We start from the raw sequence: 20,037 nt of genomic DNA, 5'->3' as shown, positions 1-20,037 counted from the left end.
ACGCAGTTAAGCCTGCTAGCACAAAAAATTTGGCATTGGGCAATTCACAACCAAATTCGCCTAATTGCACAGTTTATACCAGGGATACAAAATCAACTCGCAGACAATCTCTCTCGAGATCACCAACAGGTCCACGAATGGGAAATTCACCCCCAAATTCTGAACACTTATTTCAAACTCTGGGGAACACCTCAGATAGACTTGTTTGCGACAAGGGAGAACGCAAAATGCCAAAACTTCGCATCCAGATACCCACACAAACAATCCCAAGGCAATGCCCTATGGATGAACTGGTCAGGGATATTTGCTTACGCTTTTCCTCCTCTCCCTCTCCTTCCTTACCTGGTAAACAAACTCAGTCAAAGCAAACTCAAACTCATATTGATAGCACCAACTTGGGCAAGGCAACCCTGGTACACAACGCTGCTAGACCTATCAGTGGTACCCTGCATCAAATTGCCCAACAGGCCAGATCTGTTGACACAGCACAACCAAAAGATCAGACACCCAGATCCAGCATCGCTGAATCTAGCAATCTGGCTCCTGAAATCCTAGAATTCGGGCACTTACAACTTACCCAAGAATGTATGGAAGTCATAAAACAAGCCAGAAGGCCATCCACCAGGCACTGCTATGCAAGTAAATGGAAGAGGTTTGTTTGCTACTGCCATATTAATCAAATACAACCATTACACACAACTCCAGAACAGGTAGTGGGTTACTTGCTTCACTTACAAAAATCTAACCTAGCTTTCTCTTCCATTAAGATTCACCTTGCAGCAATATCTGCATACCTGCAAACTACCTATTCAACTTCCCTATATAGGATACCAGTCATTAAAGCATTCATGGAGGGCCTTAGGAGAATTATACCACCAAGAACACCACCTGTTCCTTCATGGAACCTAAATGTTGTCCTAACTAGACTTATGGGTCCACCTTTTGAACCCATGCACTCCTGCGACATACAGTTCCTAACCTGGAAGGTGGCATTTCTCATCGCCATTACTTCCCTAAGAAGAGTAAGCGAGATTCAGGCGTTTACTATACAGGAACCTTTTATACAACTACACAAAAATAAAGTCGTCCTAAGAACCAATCCTAAATTTTTGCCAAAGGTTATTTCACCGTTCCATCTAAATCAAACAGTGGAACTTCCAGTGTTCTTTCCACAGCCAGATACCGTAGCTGAAAGGGCACTACATACATTAGATGTCAAAAGAGCATTAATGTATTACATTGACAGAACAAAAAACATCAGAAAGACTAAACAACTCTTTATTGCATTTCAAAAACCTCACGCAGGAAACCCAATTTCAAAACAAGGTATAGCCAGATGGATAGTTAAATGCATCCAAATCTGCTACCTTAAAGCTAAACGACAGCTGCCCATTACACCAAGGGCACACTCAACCAGAAAGAAAGGTGCTACCATGGCCTTTCTAGGAAACATCCCAATGCAAGAAATATGTAAGGCAGCCACATGGTCTACGCCTCACACATTCACCAAGCACTACTGTGTAGACGTGTTATCCGCACAACAAGCCACAGTAGGTCAAGCCGTATTAAGGACATTATTTCAGACTACTTCCACTCCTACAGGCTGATCCACCGCTTTTGGGGAAATAACTGCTTACTAGTCTATGCAGAACATGCGTATCTACAGCGACAGATGCCATCGAACTGAAAATGTCACTTACCCAGTGTACATCTGTTCGTGGCATCAGTCGCAGTAGATTCGCATGTGCCCACCCGCCTCCCCGGGAGCCTGTAGCAGTTTGGAAGTTACCTTCAATTATTTATATATGTATCATCTCAACCTTAAATAGGTGCATACTTAGTCACTCCATTGCATGGGCACTATTACTACAATTCAACTCCTACCTCACCCTCTGCGGGGAAAAACAATCGAGGATAGAGTCGACGCCCATGCGCAATGGAGACAAAAGGAGGAGTCACTCGGTCCCGTGACTCGAAAGACTTCTTCGAAGAAAAACAACTTGTAACACTCCGGCCCAACACCAGATGGCGAGCTATTGCAGAACATGCGAATCTACTGCGACTGATGCCACGAACAGATGTACACTGGGTAAGTGACATTTTCAATATGTCTCCATAGCTCGTGATTTTCCCATCTATTTCATTACACACCTGTCTCTTTAACCCCTTTTGTATTCAGGCTGCATCTATTATCCTACATTCGTCTCTCAGTTTGTCTGTTTTGCTGGCCCACATCCTCTACATCCTTCTTCTCTTTGTGGGTGCCCTAGCGGGTCTTTCCCAGGGGGCAGGTTTGCATTCACTAGGGATGAGTGTCATGACTCTCTCTTCTAGCTCTACCCCCTAGGCCTCTTTCCCGTTACCCCTAGTGCTCGTTGGTTTTACTTTGCTTGTTCGCACCACCTTATGTTTGAGTTGTCGTTGGCTCATTGGTTTGTGTTGCTCTTCCCTTATTGTTGTCATTGTTCTTGTTGTCGTTACTTGATTCCCACCATCCCTTTAGGCCAACAACCTGGCTCCCACCACCACAAGTGCCACCCTTACCCTAACCAATCCTGAAGTCTCCATACTAAATTACCAATCTGCACTCTACCAGCCTTCGGCAGCATCCATGGCTGCGGTGGCCCAGCGAAGCATGCCCCTGCCAACGGGGACGGCACAGATCTGTACACGGCCTGACCCCTTCCAGCAAGCCCTCATTGTGTGCCCGCCTGGCTTCCAAGGTGAGAGACGTCGGACTTTTAACACTCTGTCTCCATGATTCCATATTGTGAGATTTCACCCTTTTGTTTCATGCACGCCTTGGAGTTCATTTCTTGGCTACAGAACATTTCTTTGTATGTTAATGAAAGCATTTTATATGTAACTGGTTATGTGTCATTGAAAACATGTGTTTTGATGTTAGTTCAGTGCACACCAATATGTTTATCTCATTCCCACAATTAGTGCACACCAACATGTTTACCTCATTCCCACAAGATTCTTTCACTCCGTTTGGTACAGCTTGAGAGAACTTCCATCATGCAGTGCCATCATAAGTCATAGTCCCTGCACCATATTACACAGAGGAAGCAACACTCCCGGTACTGAACTTTCAGGGGGGGGGGGGTAATCCCTACACCATATTACACAGAGGAAGCAACACTCCCGGTGCTGAACTTTCATGGGGGGGTGGTAATCCCTGCACCATATTACACAGAGGAAGCAACATCCCAGCACTGACCTTTCGAGAGGAGGGGGGTGGGGGGGTAATCCCTGCACCATATTACACAGAGGAAGCAACACTCCCGGTACTGAACTTTCAAGGGGGGGGGGGTAATCCCTGCACCATATTACACAGAGGAAGCAACACTCCCGGTACTGAACTTTCAGGGGGGGGGGGGGGGTAATCCCTGCACCATATTACACAGAGGAAGCAACACTCCCGGTACTGAACTTTCAGGGGGGGGGGTGGTAATCCCTGCACCATATTACACAGAGGAAGCAAACACTCCCGGTACTGAACTTTCAGGGGGGGGGGTGGTAATCCCTGCACCATATTACACAGAGGAAGCAAACACTCCCGGTACTGAACTTTCAGGGGGGAGTGGTAATCCCTGCACCATATTACACAGAGGAAGCAACATTCCCAGCACTGACCTTTCAGGAGGAGGGGTAAACACTGCACCATATTACACAAAGAAAGCAACACTCCGGGTACTGAATTTTCAGGGGGAGGGATAATCACAGTCCATATTAAACAGAGGAAGCAACACTCCCAGAACTGGACTTTCAGGGGAAGGGATAATCAGTGCAGCATATGCACCGTATTACACAGAGGAAGCAACACTCCCAGCCCTGAAGTTACAGGGAGGAGGGGATAATCACAGCACATTATTACACCGAGGAAGCAACACTCCCAGCCCTGAAGTCACAGGGAGGAGGGGATAATCACAGCACATTATTACACCGAGGAAGCAACACTCCCAGCCCTGAAGTCACAGGGAGGAGGGGATAATCACAGCACATTATTACACCGAGGAAGCAACACTCCCAGCCCTGAAGTCAAAGGGAGGAGGAGATAATCACAGCACATTATTACACCGAGGAAGCAACACTCCCAGCCCTGAAGTCACAGGGAGGAGGGGATAATCACAGCACATTATTACACAGATAGGCAACACTCCCAGCCCTGAAGTCACAGGCAGGAGGGGATAATCACAGCACATTATTACACCGAGGAAGCAACACTCCCAGCCCTGAAGTCACAGGGAGGAGGGGATAATCACAGCACATTATTACACCGAGGAAGCAACACTCCCAGCCCTGAAGTCACAGGGAGGAGGGGATAATCACAGCTCATTATTACACCGAGGAAGCAACACTCCCAGCCCTGAAGTCACAGGGAGGAGGGGATAATCACAGCACATTATTACACCGAGGAAGCAACACTCCCAGCCCTGAAGTCACAGGGAGGAGGGGATAATCACAGCACATTATTACACCGAGGAAGCAACACTCCCAGTCCTGAAGTCACAGGGAGGAGGGGATAATCACAGCACATTATTACACAGATAGGCAACACTCCCAGCCCTGAAGTCACAGGGAGGAGGGGATAATCACAGCACATTATTACACAGAGGAAGCAACACTCCCAGCCCTGAAGTCACAGGGAGGAGGGGATAATCACAGCACATTATTACACAGATAGGCAACACTCCCAGCCCTGAAGTCACAGGGAGGAGGGGATAATCACAGCACATTATTACACAGATAGGCAACACTCCCAGCCCTGAAGTCACAGGGAGGAGGGGATAATCACAGCACATTATTACACAGATAGGCAACACTCCCAGCCCTGAAGTCACAGGGAGGAGGGGATAATCACAGCACATTATTACACAGAGGAAGCAACACTCCCAGCCCTGAAGTCACAGGGAGGAGGGGATAATCACAGCACATTATTACACAGATAGGCAACACTCCCAGCCCTGAAGTCACAGGGAGGAGGGGATAATCACAGCACATTATTACACAGATAGGCAACACTCCCAGCCCTGAAGTCACAGGGAGGAGGGGATAATCACAGCACATTATTACACAGATAGGCAACACTCCCAGCCCTGAAGTCACAGGGAGGAGGGGATAATCACAGCACATTATTACACAGATAGGCAACACTCTCAATAGATGATTGACAAAATAGAACAACATTTTATCAAACAATTCTAAAATAAACTGACTAAAAATCCACTGATGTGTAAGTTTTACAGGCAGATGAAGGGACACGCACAACAAATTCCAACACTTTCATTGTATCCTTCCCTAAAGTAAAATAATAGGGTTTAAAGGCAGTTCTAATAAAATATGTATATGCGATTTAAAATACCCTCATTGTTTTTCAAAATGTCGATAGTCCCGTCTTTTGTTCGGTCTCCAAATTCCTTTCATTTTCCCATTCAGATGCTCCCAATTGCCTCACATTCAGTGACGAGAAGCACTTTGAACGGGCAGAATGGAAAACTAACAAATGACACTTATCTTATCCTAGGGCATAGACAGCAAAGCTATGCTTCAGGTTAGGCAGAAGTTAGATTCCTGGGCTGCAGACCTACGTCTCATGTTACAGAGCCCTTACACTGCCAGATAGCAGGGATGTTCCTTAGGTACCACTTCCTTTAAAGGCACAGGCCTCAGGCAGGATTACTTATGATAATACCATAAATCCTACCAATATAGACAATACCATGCCTCCGCTGTCCGTAGACGCCAGCATTAGTAACGTATGTCCTCCGTCATCAAGGAAATGACATCAGCAGTATGTCCCCAGCTCAGCATGAAATATCACTCGTATACGTCTTAAATATCTTTTGGAATTTAGTTAACTTTGTCCCCAAATATCACTTTTCATTATTCAGAATATATCAGTTTCACCCTCTAATAATGCTGTTTTATGTTTGCCAAAAATACTTTTTTAATTCAGACATTAGTACGTATGTTTTTCTTTTGTTAATTACTCTTAAATGTTTATCAGACCCAACCCTGCATTTTTCTGAAAATGCATTAGAACGCCAGCGGTAAATAATCAGAATGTTAAGCTAAGAGCTAGAGAGAGCACTGGGCCTGATTTAGGGTTTGGCGGGTGGGGTTTCTGGACTCCATTATATCCTATGGGGATCGTGATACGGCAGATGGGATATCAGTCACGTTTGTGAGGAGTAACCCGACTGCCAAACTCCAAATCAGGCCACAGTCTTCATGTGAGCTGTGCTGAGCCCCCACAAACCCAAACAATCTGACCCAGGGAAGGTTAAAAGGTGTAGTGGTGAGGAAGTACTGACTCGCGTTAGTACATCGGCTAAAGTATCAGCGCCTTCCTCCCAGTAATGCATATAATTCATTTGTAATAGCTAACAAAAACAATAATAGAGCTAAGAAATGAAGAATCTAAAAGGTTACACCTAATGTACTTAAAAAGATAAAAATATAATAAGTAAAAATAAGTAAAATGCCTAAAAAATGAAGGGAATCTCATGAAGGGATCAAACAGTATTACAAAGCAAAGTGGAATTATTATTGAAAAATAACTCATCTTTGTGCCGAATCTGAACGAATACTTCATTTCTCAAACTGACCACAGGGTGGAGGGCAGGACTGGGCAATAGTGCATTCCTTCACTGAAAGAATATGAGTCCCATTTTCCTAATAACTTCTGTAAGAGAGAATAATGTAATTGAAAAAGATATGTGTAAAAAGGGAAAGTGCTCACTTGCACCTTGAACCTGCTCCCCATCCTGCCCGCTATGCTTTCTTCCTCAGCAGTGAGGGCTGCTGGCTGTGGTTATATAAGGTGTGAAGCATATGTAAATGGGATAGGTGACTTTCATTAACCACTTCACCAAGGTTAAGCAGACTGTATTTAATATACCCAATCTGGATGATCCCTTAGAGGTACTCCAAATCTAAGTGTTCCTCAATAGATTATCTTTAATTCTGATAACACATTGGGATTTGAACCCTCTCAAAAGTTATGTAATCATAAATCCATTTTACTCATTTGGGAAGACACTGCAGCTTTGCGGCAGAAAGCGTGCGCTTTTGAAAGCAAGTTACATTTTAAAGTGCAATGGGTGCAAGTTTTTCATGTACTCCCGAATCCATACCTCCTCTTTGACAGGTATGGCAATCGTAGAACCAAAACAGTGGCCATACCTAATTAGGCGCAGATGATGGGATTTTATATACATTTTCAAATACAAATAATAGTACCATTGGTTTTATAGTAAGTAATCTAGTATTCACATTCATGACTGTCCCTCTTGGACAGATAATGCCTCGGAAGCCCACATTTAGTGTCCATTGATGGCTGCCTATTATGTGGGTTACCCCCCAACTACTGTCAGATGTAGCCATCAACTGTGATTGGTGGCCACCAGATTACGGGGGTGGCCGCTTTTTGTCAGAGATGCCCATCTTACATACACCCTGCATACATATCCAAATCATGCAATCATCTGTTCAGAAGAATTCACTAGTCATAATACTACCTTTGACTCATACAGTTTCATATATTCCCCAGGGTTGCAGGCGTCCCCCGCAAAGCATGGTGGATACTCAGTGCGAATGGACAATGCCGTTCCCATCGTAACACAGGCTCCCGGGGCTCAGGCCCTTCAGATCCAGCCCGGGCTGCTCACTCAGGTACTGTTTCTGCTCTCTCTCTCCCTAGGACTTTGGTAGAAGTCGAATGATGATCTGACCAATAGAAGTGTTGGAAAATGTCAGCAGTCTGGTGCCTCTGAAAGTTGAGTAGGGCTGTAGTGGAGTCATGGAGTCTGTAGCAACTGCTTTGGCCTGTGATTACATTTTTACAATTTCCTTAAAGGCAAGTATACCTCTGCAGAAATGTGTGTTCGATGGCATCTGTCGCTGTAGATACACATGTTCTGCATAGCTCGCCATCTGGTGTTGGGTCGGAGTGTTACAAGTTGTTTTTCTTCGAAGAAGTCTTTCGAGTCATGGGACCGAGTGACTCCTCCTTCTGTCTCCATTGCGCATGGGCGTCGACTCCATCTTCAATTGTTTTTTTTCCGCCATCGCGTTCGGACGTGTTCCTGTCGCTCCGAGTTTCGGAACGGAAAGTTAGTAAATATCGGAAGATTTTCGTCGGTATTGTTGCGTTCGGGATCGGCGTAGTTAGATTCAACACCGCATCGAAGATCGACGCGCCCCGGTGCCCTTCGGGGTAGTTTTCGATCCCCCATCGGGGCCTGTTCGGCCCGACCGCGTGTAGAACAACGCCGATGGAACGGACCCCGTTCCGTTTTTGTCCCAAATGCCACAACAAATACCCGTATACAGACCAACATTTGGTCTGTAACCTGTGCCTGTCACCTGAGCACAGTGAGGAGACTTGCGAGGCTTGTCGCGCGTTCCGGTCCCGAAAGACACTACGTGACCGTCGAGCCGGAGACTTCAGATGGCGTCCACGCCGACAGTGCACCGAGAGTTCGAGGAACAAGAGGAAGAAGAAACCTTTTCGATCTACGAATCGGACTCCGAGGAATTCGACGATCAAAGAACCGTGAGTAAGACGTCGAAAACAACACATAAGAAAAGTGACAAGGCCCAGGGGACGCCACTGCCACCAGGCCATGGCTCCACCCATAAATTCGGTGACCGACCATCGGCACCGAAAAAGGCCCAAACAGTGCCGAGATCGTCCGACTCCGGTCGAGACACCGGCACGCAGCCTTCTCGGGATCGAGAAAGTGCTGGAGAAAAGCAACGACACCGAGATAGCGGTGTAGAAACGGCTCGACGCCGAGACAGCGGCACCGACGAAGATCGACGCCGAGAGGTTTCGACTCCAAAAAAGAAAAAAGCCACCTCGGAGCCGAAAAAAGATACAGACAGGGTTTCGGTGCCGAAACAACCCGTAACCGACCCAGGTCCATGCTCTTATACAGAGGAGCAATCACTGTCCTCTCAGATGCGAAAGCATAGGTTTGAGGAAGAGCTGCAATCCACCGAAGTGGACCATACGCAAAAACGTATTTTCATACAGCAGGGAACAGGAAAAATAAGCACCCTTCCCCCTATTAGGAGAAAAAGGAGACTGGAGTTTCAAACAGACCAGGCGCCACAAACAAAAAGGGTGAAAAAGGTGACTCCGCCACCCTCTCCTCCACCTGTAATTAACGTCTCACCAGCACAAACTCCGTCACATTCCCCGGCTCACACCACCATGAGCCAAGGTGACCAGGATCAAGACGCTTGGGACTTATATGACGCCCCAGTGTCGGACAACAGTCCGGAGGCATATCCAACAAAGCCCTCACCACCAGAAGACAGCACAGCATATTCTCAAGTGGTGGCTAGAGCAGCACAATTCCACAACGTAAACCTCCACTCAGAACAAGTCGAGGATGACTTTTTATTCAACACCCTCTCCTCCACCCACAGCTCCTACCAAAGCCTGCCTATGCTGCCAGGTATGCTTCGGCACGCAAAGGAAATGTTCAAGGAGCCGGTCAAAAGTAGGGCAATAACGCCAAGGGTGGAAAAGAAATATAAGGCACCTCCTACAGACCCTGTTTTCATCACCACACAGCTGCCACCAGATTCCGTCGTAGTAGGAGCAGCTCGGAAAAGAGCCAACTCCCACACATCTGGGGATGCACCACCCCCAGATAAAGAGAGCCGCAAGTTCGATGCAGCTGGGAAAAGAGTCGCAGTACAAGCTGCAAACCAGTGGCGCATCGCTAACTCTCAAGCACTACTTGCGCGCTATGACAGAGCCCATTGGGATGAGATGCAACACCTCATCGAGCATCTACCCAAGGAACTACAAAAGAGGGCAAAGCAGGTGGTTGAGGAAGGACAGAACATATCAAATAACCAGATACGATCCTCTATGGACGCAGCAGACACAGCTGCAAGAACAATTAATACATCTGTGACCATTAGAAGGCACGCATGGCTAAGAACGTCTGGGTTCAAACCAGAGATACAGCAGGCAGTGCTCAATATGCCATTCAACGAAAAACAACTGTTCGGACCAGAAGTGGACACGGCAATCGAAAAACTAAAAAAAGACACTGACACTGCTAAAGCCATGGGCGCACTCTACTCCCCGCAGAGCAGAGGAACCTACAGCACCTTCCGCAAGACACCCTTTAGAGGGGGGTTTCGGGGTCAGGCCACACAAGCCAGCACCTCGCAGGCAACACCGTCCAGCTACCAGGGACAGTACAGGGGAGGCTTTCGGGGCCAATACAGAGGAGGGCAATTCCCTAGGAATAGAGGAAAATTTCAAAGCCCCAAAACCCCTACAACCAAGCAGTGACTCAGATGTCACTCACCCCCTCCACACAACACCAGTGGGGGGAAGAATAGGTCATTATTACAAAGCATGGGAGGAAATAACTACAAACACTTGGGTCTTAGCAATTATCCAACATGGTTATTGCATAGAATTCCTAAAATTCCCTCCAAACATACCACCAAAAGCACAGAATTTATCAAAACAACATTCCGAACTTCTGGAAATAGAAGTTCAAGCACTATTGCAAAAGAATGCAATCGAATTAGTACCAAACACACAAACAAACACAGGAGTCTATTCACTGTACTTCTTAATACCAAAAAAGGACAAAACACTGAGACCAATCCTAGACCTCAGAATACTAAACACCTACATCAAATCAGACCACTTTCACATGGTCACGCTACAAGAAGTGTTACCATTGCTAAAACTACAGGACTACATGACAACCTTAGACCTCAAAGACGCGTATTTCCATATACCAATACATCAATCGCACAGAAAATACCTACGGTTCGTATTCAAAGGAATACATTACCAATTCAAAGTATTGCCTTTTGGTTTAACAACCGCACCAAGAGTCTTTACAAAATGTCTAGCAGTAGTGGCTGCACACATCAGAAGGCAGCAAATACATGTATTCCCGTATCTAGACGACTGGCTAATCAAAACCAATTCACTAACAAAGTGCTTACACCACACAAATCAAATCATACAAACCCTCTACAAACTAGGTTTCACCGTCAACTTTGCAAAATCCAACATTTTGCCGTGCAAAGTACAACAATACCTGGGAGCCATAATAGACACAACAAAAGGAGTAGCCACTCCAAGTCCACAAAGAATTCAAAATTTCAACAAGATCATACAACGCATGTATCCAACACAAACAATACAAGCAAAGATGATATTACAACTCCTAGGCATGATGTCCTCATGCATAGCCATTGTCCCGAACGCAAGACTGCACATGAGGCCCTTACAACAGTGCCTAGCATCACAATGGTCACAAGCACAGGGTCACCTTCTAGATCTGGTGTTGATAGACCGCCAAACTTACCTCTCGCTTCTATGGTGGAACAGTATAAATTTAAACAAAGGGCGGCCTTTCCAAGACCCAGTGCCACAATACGTAATAACAACAGATGCTTCCATGACAGGGTGGGGAGCACACCTCGATCAACACAGCATACAAGGACAATGGAACGTACATCAAACAAAACTGCATATAAATCACCTAGAAATGCTAGCAGTTTTTCAAGCATTAAGGGCTTTCCAACCAATTATAACTCACAAATACATTCTTGTCAAAACAGACAACATGACAACAATGTATTATCTAAACAAACAAGGGGGGGGACACTCAACGCAGTTGAGCCTGCTGGCACAAAAGATATGGCGATGGGCAATTCACAACCACATTCGCCTAATAGCACAGTTTATTCCAGGGATCCAGAATCAACTTGCAGACAATCTCTCTCGAGATCACCAACAGGTCCACGAATGGGAAATTCACCCCCAAATTCTAAACACTTACTTCAGACTCTGGGGAACACCTCAAATAGACTTGTTTGCAACAAAAGAGAACGCAAAATGCCAAAACTTCGCATCCAGATACCCACACAGGCAGTCCCAAGGCAATGCCCTATGGATGAACTGGTCAGGGATATTTGCCTACGCTTTTCCTCCTCTCCCTCTCCTTCCTTATCTGGTAAACAAATTGAGTCAAAACAAACTCAAACTCATATTAATAGCACCAACTTGGGCAAGGCAACCCTGGTACACAACACTGCTAGACCTATCAGTAGTACCCCACATCAAATTGCCCAACAGGCCGGATCTGTTAACACAACACAACCACCAGATCAGACATCCAGATCCAGCATCGCTGAATCTAGCAATCTGGCTCCTGAAATCCTAGAATTCGGACACTTACCCAAGAATGTATGGAAGTCATAAAGCAAGCCAGAAGGCCGTCCACTAGGCACTGCTATGCAAGTAAATGGAAGAGGTTTGTTTGCTACTGCCATCATAATCAGATCCAACCTTTACACGCAACTCCAAAGGATGTAGTGGGTTACTTGCTTCACTTACAAAAATCTAACCTAGCCTTCTCTTCCATTAAAATACACCTTGCAGCAATATCTGCATACCTGCAGACTACCTATTCAACTTCCCTATATAGGATACCAGTCATTAAAGCATTCATGGAAGGCCTTAAAAGAATTATACCACCAAGAACACCACCTGTTCCTTCATGGAACTTAAATGTTGTCTTAACAAGACTCATGGGTCCAGCTTTTGAACCCATGCACTCTTGCGAAATACAGTTCCTAACCTGGAAGGTTGCATTTCTCATCGCCATTACATCTCTAAGAAGAGTAAGCGAAATTCAGGCGTTTACAATACAAGAACCTTTTATACAACTACACAAAAATAAAGTCGTCCTAAGGACTAATCCTAAATTTTTACCAAAGGTTATTTCACCGTTCCACCTAAATCAAACAGTGGAACTACCAGTGTTCTTCCCACAGCCAGATTCCGTAGCTGAGAGGGCACTACATACATTAGATGTCAAAAGAGCATTAGTGTACTACATTGACAGAACGAAAAACATCAGAAAGACTAAACAACTATTTATTGCATTCCAAAAACCTCATGCAGGAAACCCAATATCAAAACAAGGTATAGCCAGATGGATAGTTAAATGCATCCAAATCTGCTACCTTAAAGCAAAACGACAACTGCCCATTACACCAAGGGCACACTCAACCAGAAAAAAAGGTGCTACCATGGCCTTTCTAGGAAACATCCCAATGCAAGAAATATGTAAGGCAGCCACATGGTCTACGCCACACACGTTCACCAAGCACTACTGTGTAGACGTGCTATCCGCACAGCAAGCCACAGTAGGTCAAGCCGTGTTAAGAACATTATTTCAAACCACTTCCATTCCTACAGGCTGAGCCACCGCTTTTGGGGAGATAACTGCTTACTAGTCTATGCAGAACATGTGTATCTACAGCGACAGATGCCATCGAACTGAAAATGTCACTTACCCAGTGTACATCTGTTTGTGGCATCAGTCGCTGGAGATTCACATGTGCCCACCCGCCTCCCCGGGAGCCTGTAGCAGTTCGGAAGTTAGCTTCAACTTTGTACATTTGTATATATATTATTTTAACCTTAAATAGGTACATACTTAGTCACTCCATTGCATGGGCACTATTACTACAACACAACTCCTACCTCACCCTCTGCGGGGAAAACAATCGAAGATGGAGTCGATGCCCATGCGCAATGGAGACAGAAGGAGGAGTCACTCGGTCCCGTGACTCGAAAGACTTCTTCGAAGAAAAACAACTTGTAACACTCCGACCCAACACCAGATGGCGAGCTATGCAGAACATGTGAATCTCCAGCGACTGATGCCACGAACAGATGTACACTGGGTAAGTGACATTTTCATTTCTTCTGTCACTGCACACGAGCCCCACAGCATTCAACATTCTGCACACTGCGATTCTGAAGGATACTGCTGGATTGCTCACCTTTAGAATATCCACAGGTGCCAGACTGGATCCGGAAGATTTTTAGCATAGCCCCTGCACACCAGAATGTGGCGTTGTACAGCCCTGTGTTGATTCTGCTCTACCACACCGCATTGATGTCCGTTCCATTTTTTCTGTGCCTTCATATGTGGATCTGGAGCTCGTTCCTAACCTTTTCCTATCTGTTGACAAGCTTTTTCTATCAAACTTTCTCTCCAGTAGGGAACATTTTCACTTTGTAAAACTACAAGGTTCAAGGCTTGTGATGACTTTTGCAAAGAAATGTCTTTAACAGATCCTCATTAGGTGTGTCTCTGGTGGTTGGGCTGGGGCAGTGACTTCAAGTCGTGTGAGGAGTATACCCTGATGCACTCAAATGCAATCCAGGAATACAAAACCAAGCTATAGATCACTGAGCAGTGCAGGAATTCACATAAAGACTTGCGCTCAGGGTCTTAGACATTGACCCATTCACACTCTCTGGGCCAGTCCTGCAACAGATTGTCATTGCAGTCCAAGTCTTTGGTCAAGTGCAAATCTAAAAAGAAGCACAAGTCCAGTCTGGCCTTCTCCCAGTCTCGGCAATCATTGTTTCAAAAGTCGCAAGGTTGTCGCATTTCCCTGTAGTCTCGCTCTCAGTCCTCTATTGAGGAGCTGATTCTGCAGCTATTCCTGATATCCGAATTCCTCGGTCCATCATGACACCACAGTAAATTATTGCTTTTAAGCAGGAAATGGTCCATATATTCGGCTCCCTACTGCCTCCCTCTGGTGCACCTTTGAGCCCCTTAGATCTGCAGAGGCCTCCAGTTGAGTTATCGCTGGTGTGTCTAGCCTAGGCACCATCTGTGCGTCCTGAACCTGCTTTGGGTTCAGCTCTGACTTTGGAGTTATCTCCATGCTCAGGACTATGATCCATGGCAGTTACTGCCACATTGATGCCGGCAACAATGACAGAGGAGGACATCAGTTCCATTGTCCTGTCTGACTCCGAACTCGACCGTCACCAAAGCCGTGTTCTGGCACCGTCCCAACGTGCCCAGCTCCCATACGCTTTGACACTGATAAGACGGTGGATGCCCACTCCTCCCCTCCCCGCGAGTTCTCCAGTAGTTGTTTGGATCGTATTCTGACCACAGGCAACCAGCATTTGGTGATGGTGGTGATGGTAATGGTGGGTTCAAGTTCTCCCCACACTATGAAGATGCCAGTTTTTACCTGGACCTACAGGAGGTTAGTGGTTTGGACAATGGGTTGGTTTTTCCCTCTTGCTCAACTATAGAATAGTCTACTTTATTCGCCATGGTCATTAGACAGGTGGCTGAAGTTATAGATTTGCAGTTGCCTTCTGTTGAGGTAAAAAACAACGTCCTCACGGTTACATCCCGGACAGTCCTTATCTGAACCCCTTCTGATGTTCTACGATGCCGTGACTCTTTATGGGCACTTGGTCTGCACCCTGCTCATGCCCACCTGTAAATAGACAGATGGCACATCATTTCAGACCCGCTACGGGCGACCATGCCTTTCTGAAGAAGCACCCTATTCCAGAGAGGCTGGTAGAGCAAGTCTCCACTAGCAGGCTTAATCCCAATTCTTTTCTTACTACCTCCACCCCCTCGAAAGAGTCGCAAAGAATTGAGGCATTTAGGAAGAAGATTTTATTTCTGCTATACTTGCCCTCAGTTCTGGTAACACCAGCTGTTTGCTCGTAAGCTTCTCCCATGCATTATGAGACCCGTTCTCTGAAATCTACTTGCCAATCCCAGATAACTTTCACACCAATTTGGCCCAATTTTGGATGGCCAGGATGCAGCCAAGTATCTCATACTGTCCGGCCTTGACATGCCAATCTGTTCAGGCAAAACAATTGGAACTAGCATGTGACTCCGGCACCAGGAATTGAGGCGATCTCTGGTGTTCCCAGGTGATGTTCAGGCATCACTCTCAGATATGACTTTGGATGGATCTCGCCTCTTTGGCAAAAAGACAGACTCCCCTCTCCAGTGCTTCAAAGAGGGTAGAGCCACTGCACGTTCCCTTTGTCCACTCTCGCAAGGCATTATTCCCAACAGTTTTGCCCCTTTTAAAGCATTGCTAGGGGTTTCACGTAGAGACAGCATCAAGGCACAACATGCCAACAACAAGCACCTGCGGGTCAGGGTAGTGGATCAAGCAGGCAATGTCCAGGAAGGTGTAGTGGGGTGGGGTCTTGGGCCCTGCGCCTCTAGACCTGGCTGAGTTCTGACGACATTTCCCTGATAGTACACTACCTGGCAGGATCTTTAATGGCAGATAGACTTAGTCGATGTTGCCTAGTGGATCACAAATGGCAGTTATACCCAGAGGTTGCATAGTGTGTGTTCCAGCAGTGGGGAAACCCTGGCTCAATCTTTTTGTCACTGCCAAGAACGTGCAGTGTCAACACTTTTTGGGGCTGGAGTTCCCAAGAAGGCTGTCTCTCAGAGACGCGTTCTTCCTAGAGGGAACAAAGGACTTCTGTATGCTTTCCCGCTGCTGCCTCTCCTGCCACAAGTTCTAAAGAAGGTCCAGAACGGCCAGTCTTAAGTCATCCTAGTTACCCCAGACTGGGCTTGGAGAGTGTGGTACAGAGAACTTATGAGCATGTGTCTTCTTGCCACCTCCTGCATGGAGATTGAACGACAGCAGGTCATTGCATTCAGTCTACCTCTCGAAGTAGCGGATGTCATCCTGACAGCCAGACATCCTTCTTCAAAATCTCTTTAGGCAAGTTGATGGGGCACGTTTGCTGTTTGGTGTAGCACCCATAACACAGACTTGTTGCAGGCCAAATATTGTTACTGTTTGCTTTGTCTTTGGCTTGCAATAGGCACTGTTAAAAGTTATCTGTTGGCTCTTTCAGCAATTGTGCGCTTACTGGACCAGTTGTCCTTGGTCAAATCACCCGTTGTGATGCATTTTCTCAAATGTTTGGTCCACGTGTTTCCTCCGAAGCTTTTCATGATGCTGCAATGGGGCCTAAATCTGGTCCTTACTTTCCTTATGTTTAATCCCTTTGAGCCATTACATAGCTGTTCATTTTGTCTTCTGATCCTGAAAATGGTCTTTCTCATTGCAGTCACCTTAGCTTGTCGCATGAGTAAGCTTCAAGCTTTGTCAGTCCAGCCATCCTACCCATCTTCTTTCAGAAACAAATGGTGGTGAAGGCTTCAAGGGCCTTTCTATCAAACATTGTGACTCCCTTTCACATCACACAGTCCCTCACTATTCCGATGTCCTTCACCCAACCTCCTCACTCAAAAAAGCAAGAGAGACTCCATTGTTTGGACCCCAAAACAGAGTTCAGCTTCTACATTAATCGTCCCAGTGAACATCAAGTGGATGGTCAGCTCTTTGTGGGGTTCTCTGGGGTAAAAAAAAAAGGCAAGGCAGTGCAGAAGAGGACCTTATCCAGGCGGACAGGCCGCTGCATTAAGATCAGGTATGAGATGGCTGAATATCAGCTCTCGATAGGCTGAGAGCCTACTCAGGGCCAAGACTGCGACCACTGTGCTAGCATGTGGAGTGCCTGTTCTGGATATTTGTCAAGCTGCAACCTGGGTATCAGTACACACCTTCACAAGTCATTATTGCCTTGACGGCCAGATCCGACAGAAAGGGCATTTTGGCTGGTTGGTCCTGCAGGACATGTGGGTCATTTCACAGACTCACCACCTATGGAGATACTGCATTGGTATCTATTTTAAAGGCAAGTAATCTGTGATTAGAAGCATCCATCAGAGGAACGAGTTACTTAACCTTTCTAAAACGCTCTGTTTTGTGGATACTCTATCTAACTGCAGATTCTTCACTTCCCTCTCCCACCTCCCTGTTCTGTAGAATTAACTGCTTTCTATCTGAAACAGAGGTCTCCAACTCTTTCTTTAGTGGGAGCTTCTTCTGATCAATGAAAATCATTGTGAGCTATGGAAGGCCAAGCAACTCATGCATTGTTACCAGACATTCCCACCCCCAGCTTCATTTTCTTTAAACCTAATGTCTATAGAGCCAGATTCTATGGTTTGAACACAATACTTTGACTAGGGGCAGTATGACAGGGCTGCAATGAGTGTCAATGAGAATGTGGTCTTTGGGGATGTAAACGTGCTTGTGAATGGGATATATGTGTATGGGTGACTGAGAGCTTGTGCTGTATGTACCTCTGGCACAGGACATACTGTTCATCATATGTAGCATCGCTACATGTATAACACAAACATACATCCATTATTTTTAAATGGGAGAATTTAAAATGCAGAAAAATAGTCTGCAAAAATGTTTATAATATCGAACAATTTTCTGCACTTTAAATTTCTCCCACTTAATATAATGGTTGTATTTTTCCTTTATGTTTAAATGGCACTGTGTTTACCAGCCACTAGGAGAAAAATGCTTGCTGTGTGTAAAGGAGACACTTTGAAATGGGAGAAAATTAAACTGAGGAGTTATCTGTGTGTTTAAATTGATTCCATAAAACTCATCATTCAGATTTGCTCTCATTTCCAAGAGTCACATTTACAAACAGCAGGCATCTTGCCCCAGTGGCCTGTTGACATGGCGCTGTATTTATAATGGAAAAATACAGTCATCTGTTAAAATAAGAGGATTTTTTTTTTTTTAAATGAAGAAACGTTCTCCATAAAACAGTAAAACATAATTGTCCTTAATTAAAAGTGGAAAAACACATTAAGACTATGAACCGCACTCGCGCAACGGCCATTATGAGATCCCCGCTGGGCCGCTGGCGGAAACCTGGTTTCCGCCCGCCTGCCCAGAGGGGATCTCGGCCGCAACACAGGAGCCGGCTCCAAATGGAGCCGGCGGTGTTGCGGCCGTGCGATGGGTGCAGTTGCACCCGTCGCACTTTTCACTGTCTGCATAGCAGACAATGAAAAGCTGCATGGGGCCGTGGCAGGGGGCCCCGCGACTCCCCTTTCCACCAGCCTTTTCATGGCGGTGCAAACCGCCATGAAAAGGCTGGCGGGAGGGGGACTCGTAATCCCGTGGGCAGCGCTGCAAGCAGCGCTGCCTTGGAGGATTACTCCCGCCGGGACTAAAGTGGCGGGAAACCGCCGGTCCCGGTGGTGCGACCGCGGCGCTTCCGCCGCGGTCGTAATACCAAGGATTTCTGAAATCCGCCAAAACAACCCTGGCAGTCATCAGGGTTGTAATGACCCCCCTTAATGTTATATAGAAATATTTTTCTTCACATTAAATGTCTCCCATTAAAAAAAAAAGACTTTATTTTTCAGTTATCAATATAGCACAATGTATTTTGGCCTCTACAAGAGGCCTGCTGTTTGTAAATGCAACACTTTGAAATGGGAGAAAATTAAAATGAAGAGTTAAGTTAATCATTAAGATAACTTTTCATGTATTGAAAAGCATTCAGAAACATAATTTTATTCTCAAGCTCCAATATTGCGTTATTAAGGACTTTAATTTCAGTATTAAATACCCTTGTGCTTCAGTTCTTTACCTCTGTTCCCCAGCCTGACTGAGCACTGCTTGTTATCAGGCCCTGTCTGATGATAATAATGTAAAATAAACACAGTTGTCCCTTAATTTTAAAAGGCAAATGTGACCCTGTGCTTGCTTAAAAATGAACTCAAGACTGAGAGCTACTCTGAAGATGTATGCGAGCTACTGGTAGCTCCTGATCGACTGGCTGGAGACACCTGATCTAAAACAAACCCAAATTAGAGATCTGCAAACTCGCACAAACTATTGCCTTTTGGGCTCTGTTTAGGAGGGCATAGATGGTGTCCAGAAAGAAACTGGCATCAACATGATAGAGTGGTGCCTATATGCGTCTCCAGCTGTCACTTCTGGGGTGGAGCAGCATCGACGTGGAGGAGCACAATAGCACCGACCGGAGCATATGGGCTATGCTGGAAACCTTCCAGATTCAGTCTGGCACCTGGGGAAATTCCAAAGGTCAAGAATCTTCAGTTGGATTGTGTTTTTACCAGAAAGACTTGTTGTTTTGGAACTGTTTCCTATTCTGGGAAACTAAGCTACGCTACTAGTTGGAATTCCCTGGCTGATAGGTTTGATAGCAAACTTATGTATGATTTTGTCTGAAAAACTGTACAGTACCATTGCCTACCAATATGATAGAAACATACGCAACTATGGTAAAAGTGCACAAACATCTAA

The 20,037-nt window shown here is 45.8% G+C and overlaps 1 protein-coding gene across 6 annotated transcripts in view; it reads left to right on the top strand.

Moving 5' to 3' along the window:
• HIPK2 (homeodomain interacting protein kinase 2) overlaps nucleotides 1-20,037 on the top strand; it is a 329,092-nt gene that overhangs the window by 204,354 nt on the left and 104,701 nt on the right. For 4 of the 6 annotated variants that reach the window (XM_069227993.1, XM_069227994.1, XM_069227990.1 and 1 more), the window contains exons 9-10: nucleotides 2,504-2,723; nucleotides 7,559-7,680. In XM_069227993.1, the coding sequence (XP_069084094.1) occupies nucleotides 2,504-2,723; nucleotides 7,559-7,680 (342 nt within the window). The remainder of the gene's footprint in view (nucleotides 1-2,503; nucleotides 2,724-7,558; nucleotides 7,681-20,037) is intronic. The other 2 variants (XM_069227995.1, XM_069227992.1) reach the window with 1 other exon arrangement.

The sequence above is a fragment of the Pleurodeles waltl genome, chromosome 4_1 (genome assembly GCF_031143425.1).
Source record: "Pleurodeles waltl isolate 20211129_DDA chromosome 4_1, aPleWal1.hap1.20221129, whole genome shotgun sequence".
NCBI classification, from domain to species: Eukaryota; Metazoa; Chordata; class Amphibia; order Caudata; family Salamandridae; genus Pleurodeles; species Pleurodeles waltl.
The sequence above is the reverse complement of the archived record's forward strand: the minus strand, read 5'-3'. Positions and strand labels throughout refer to the sequence as shown.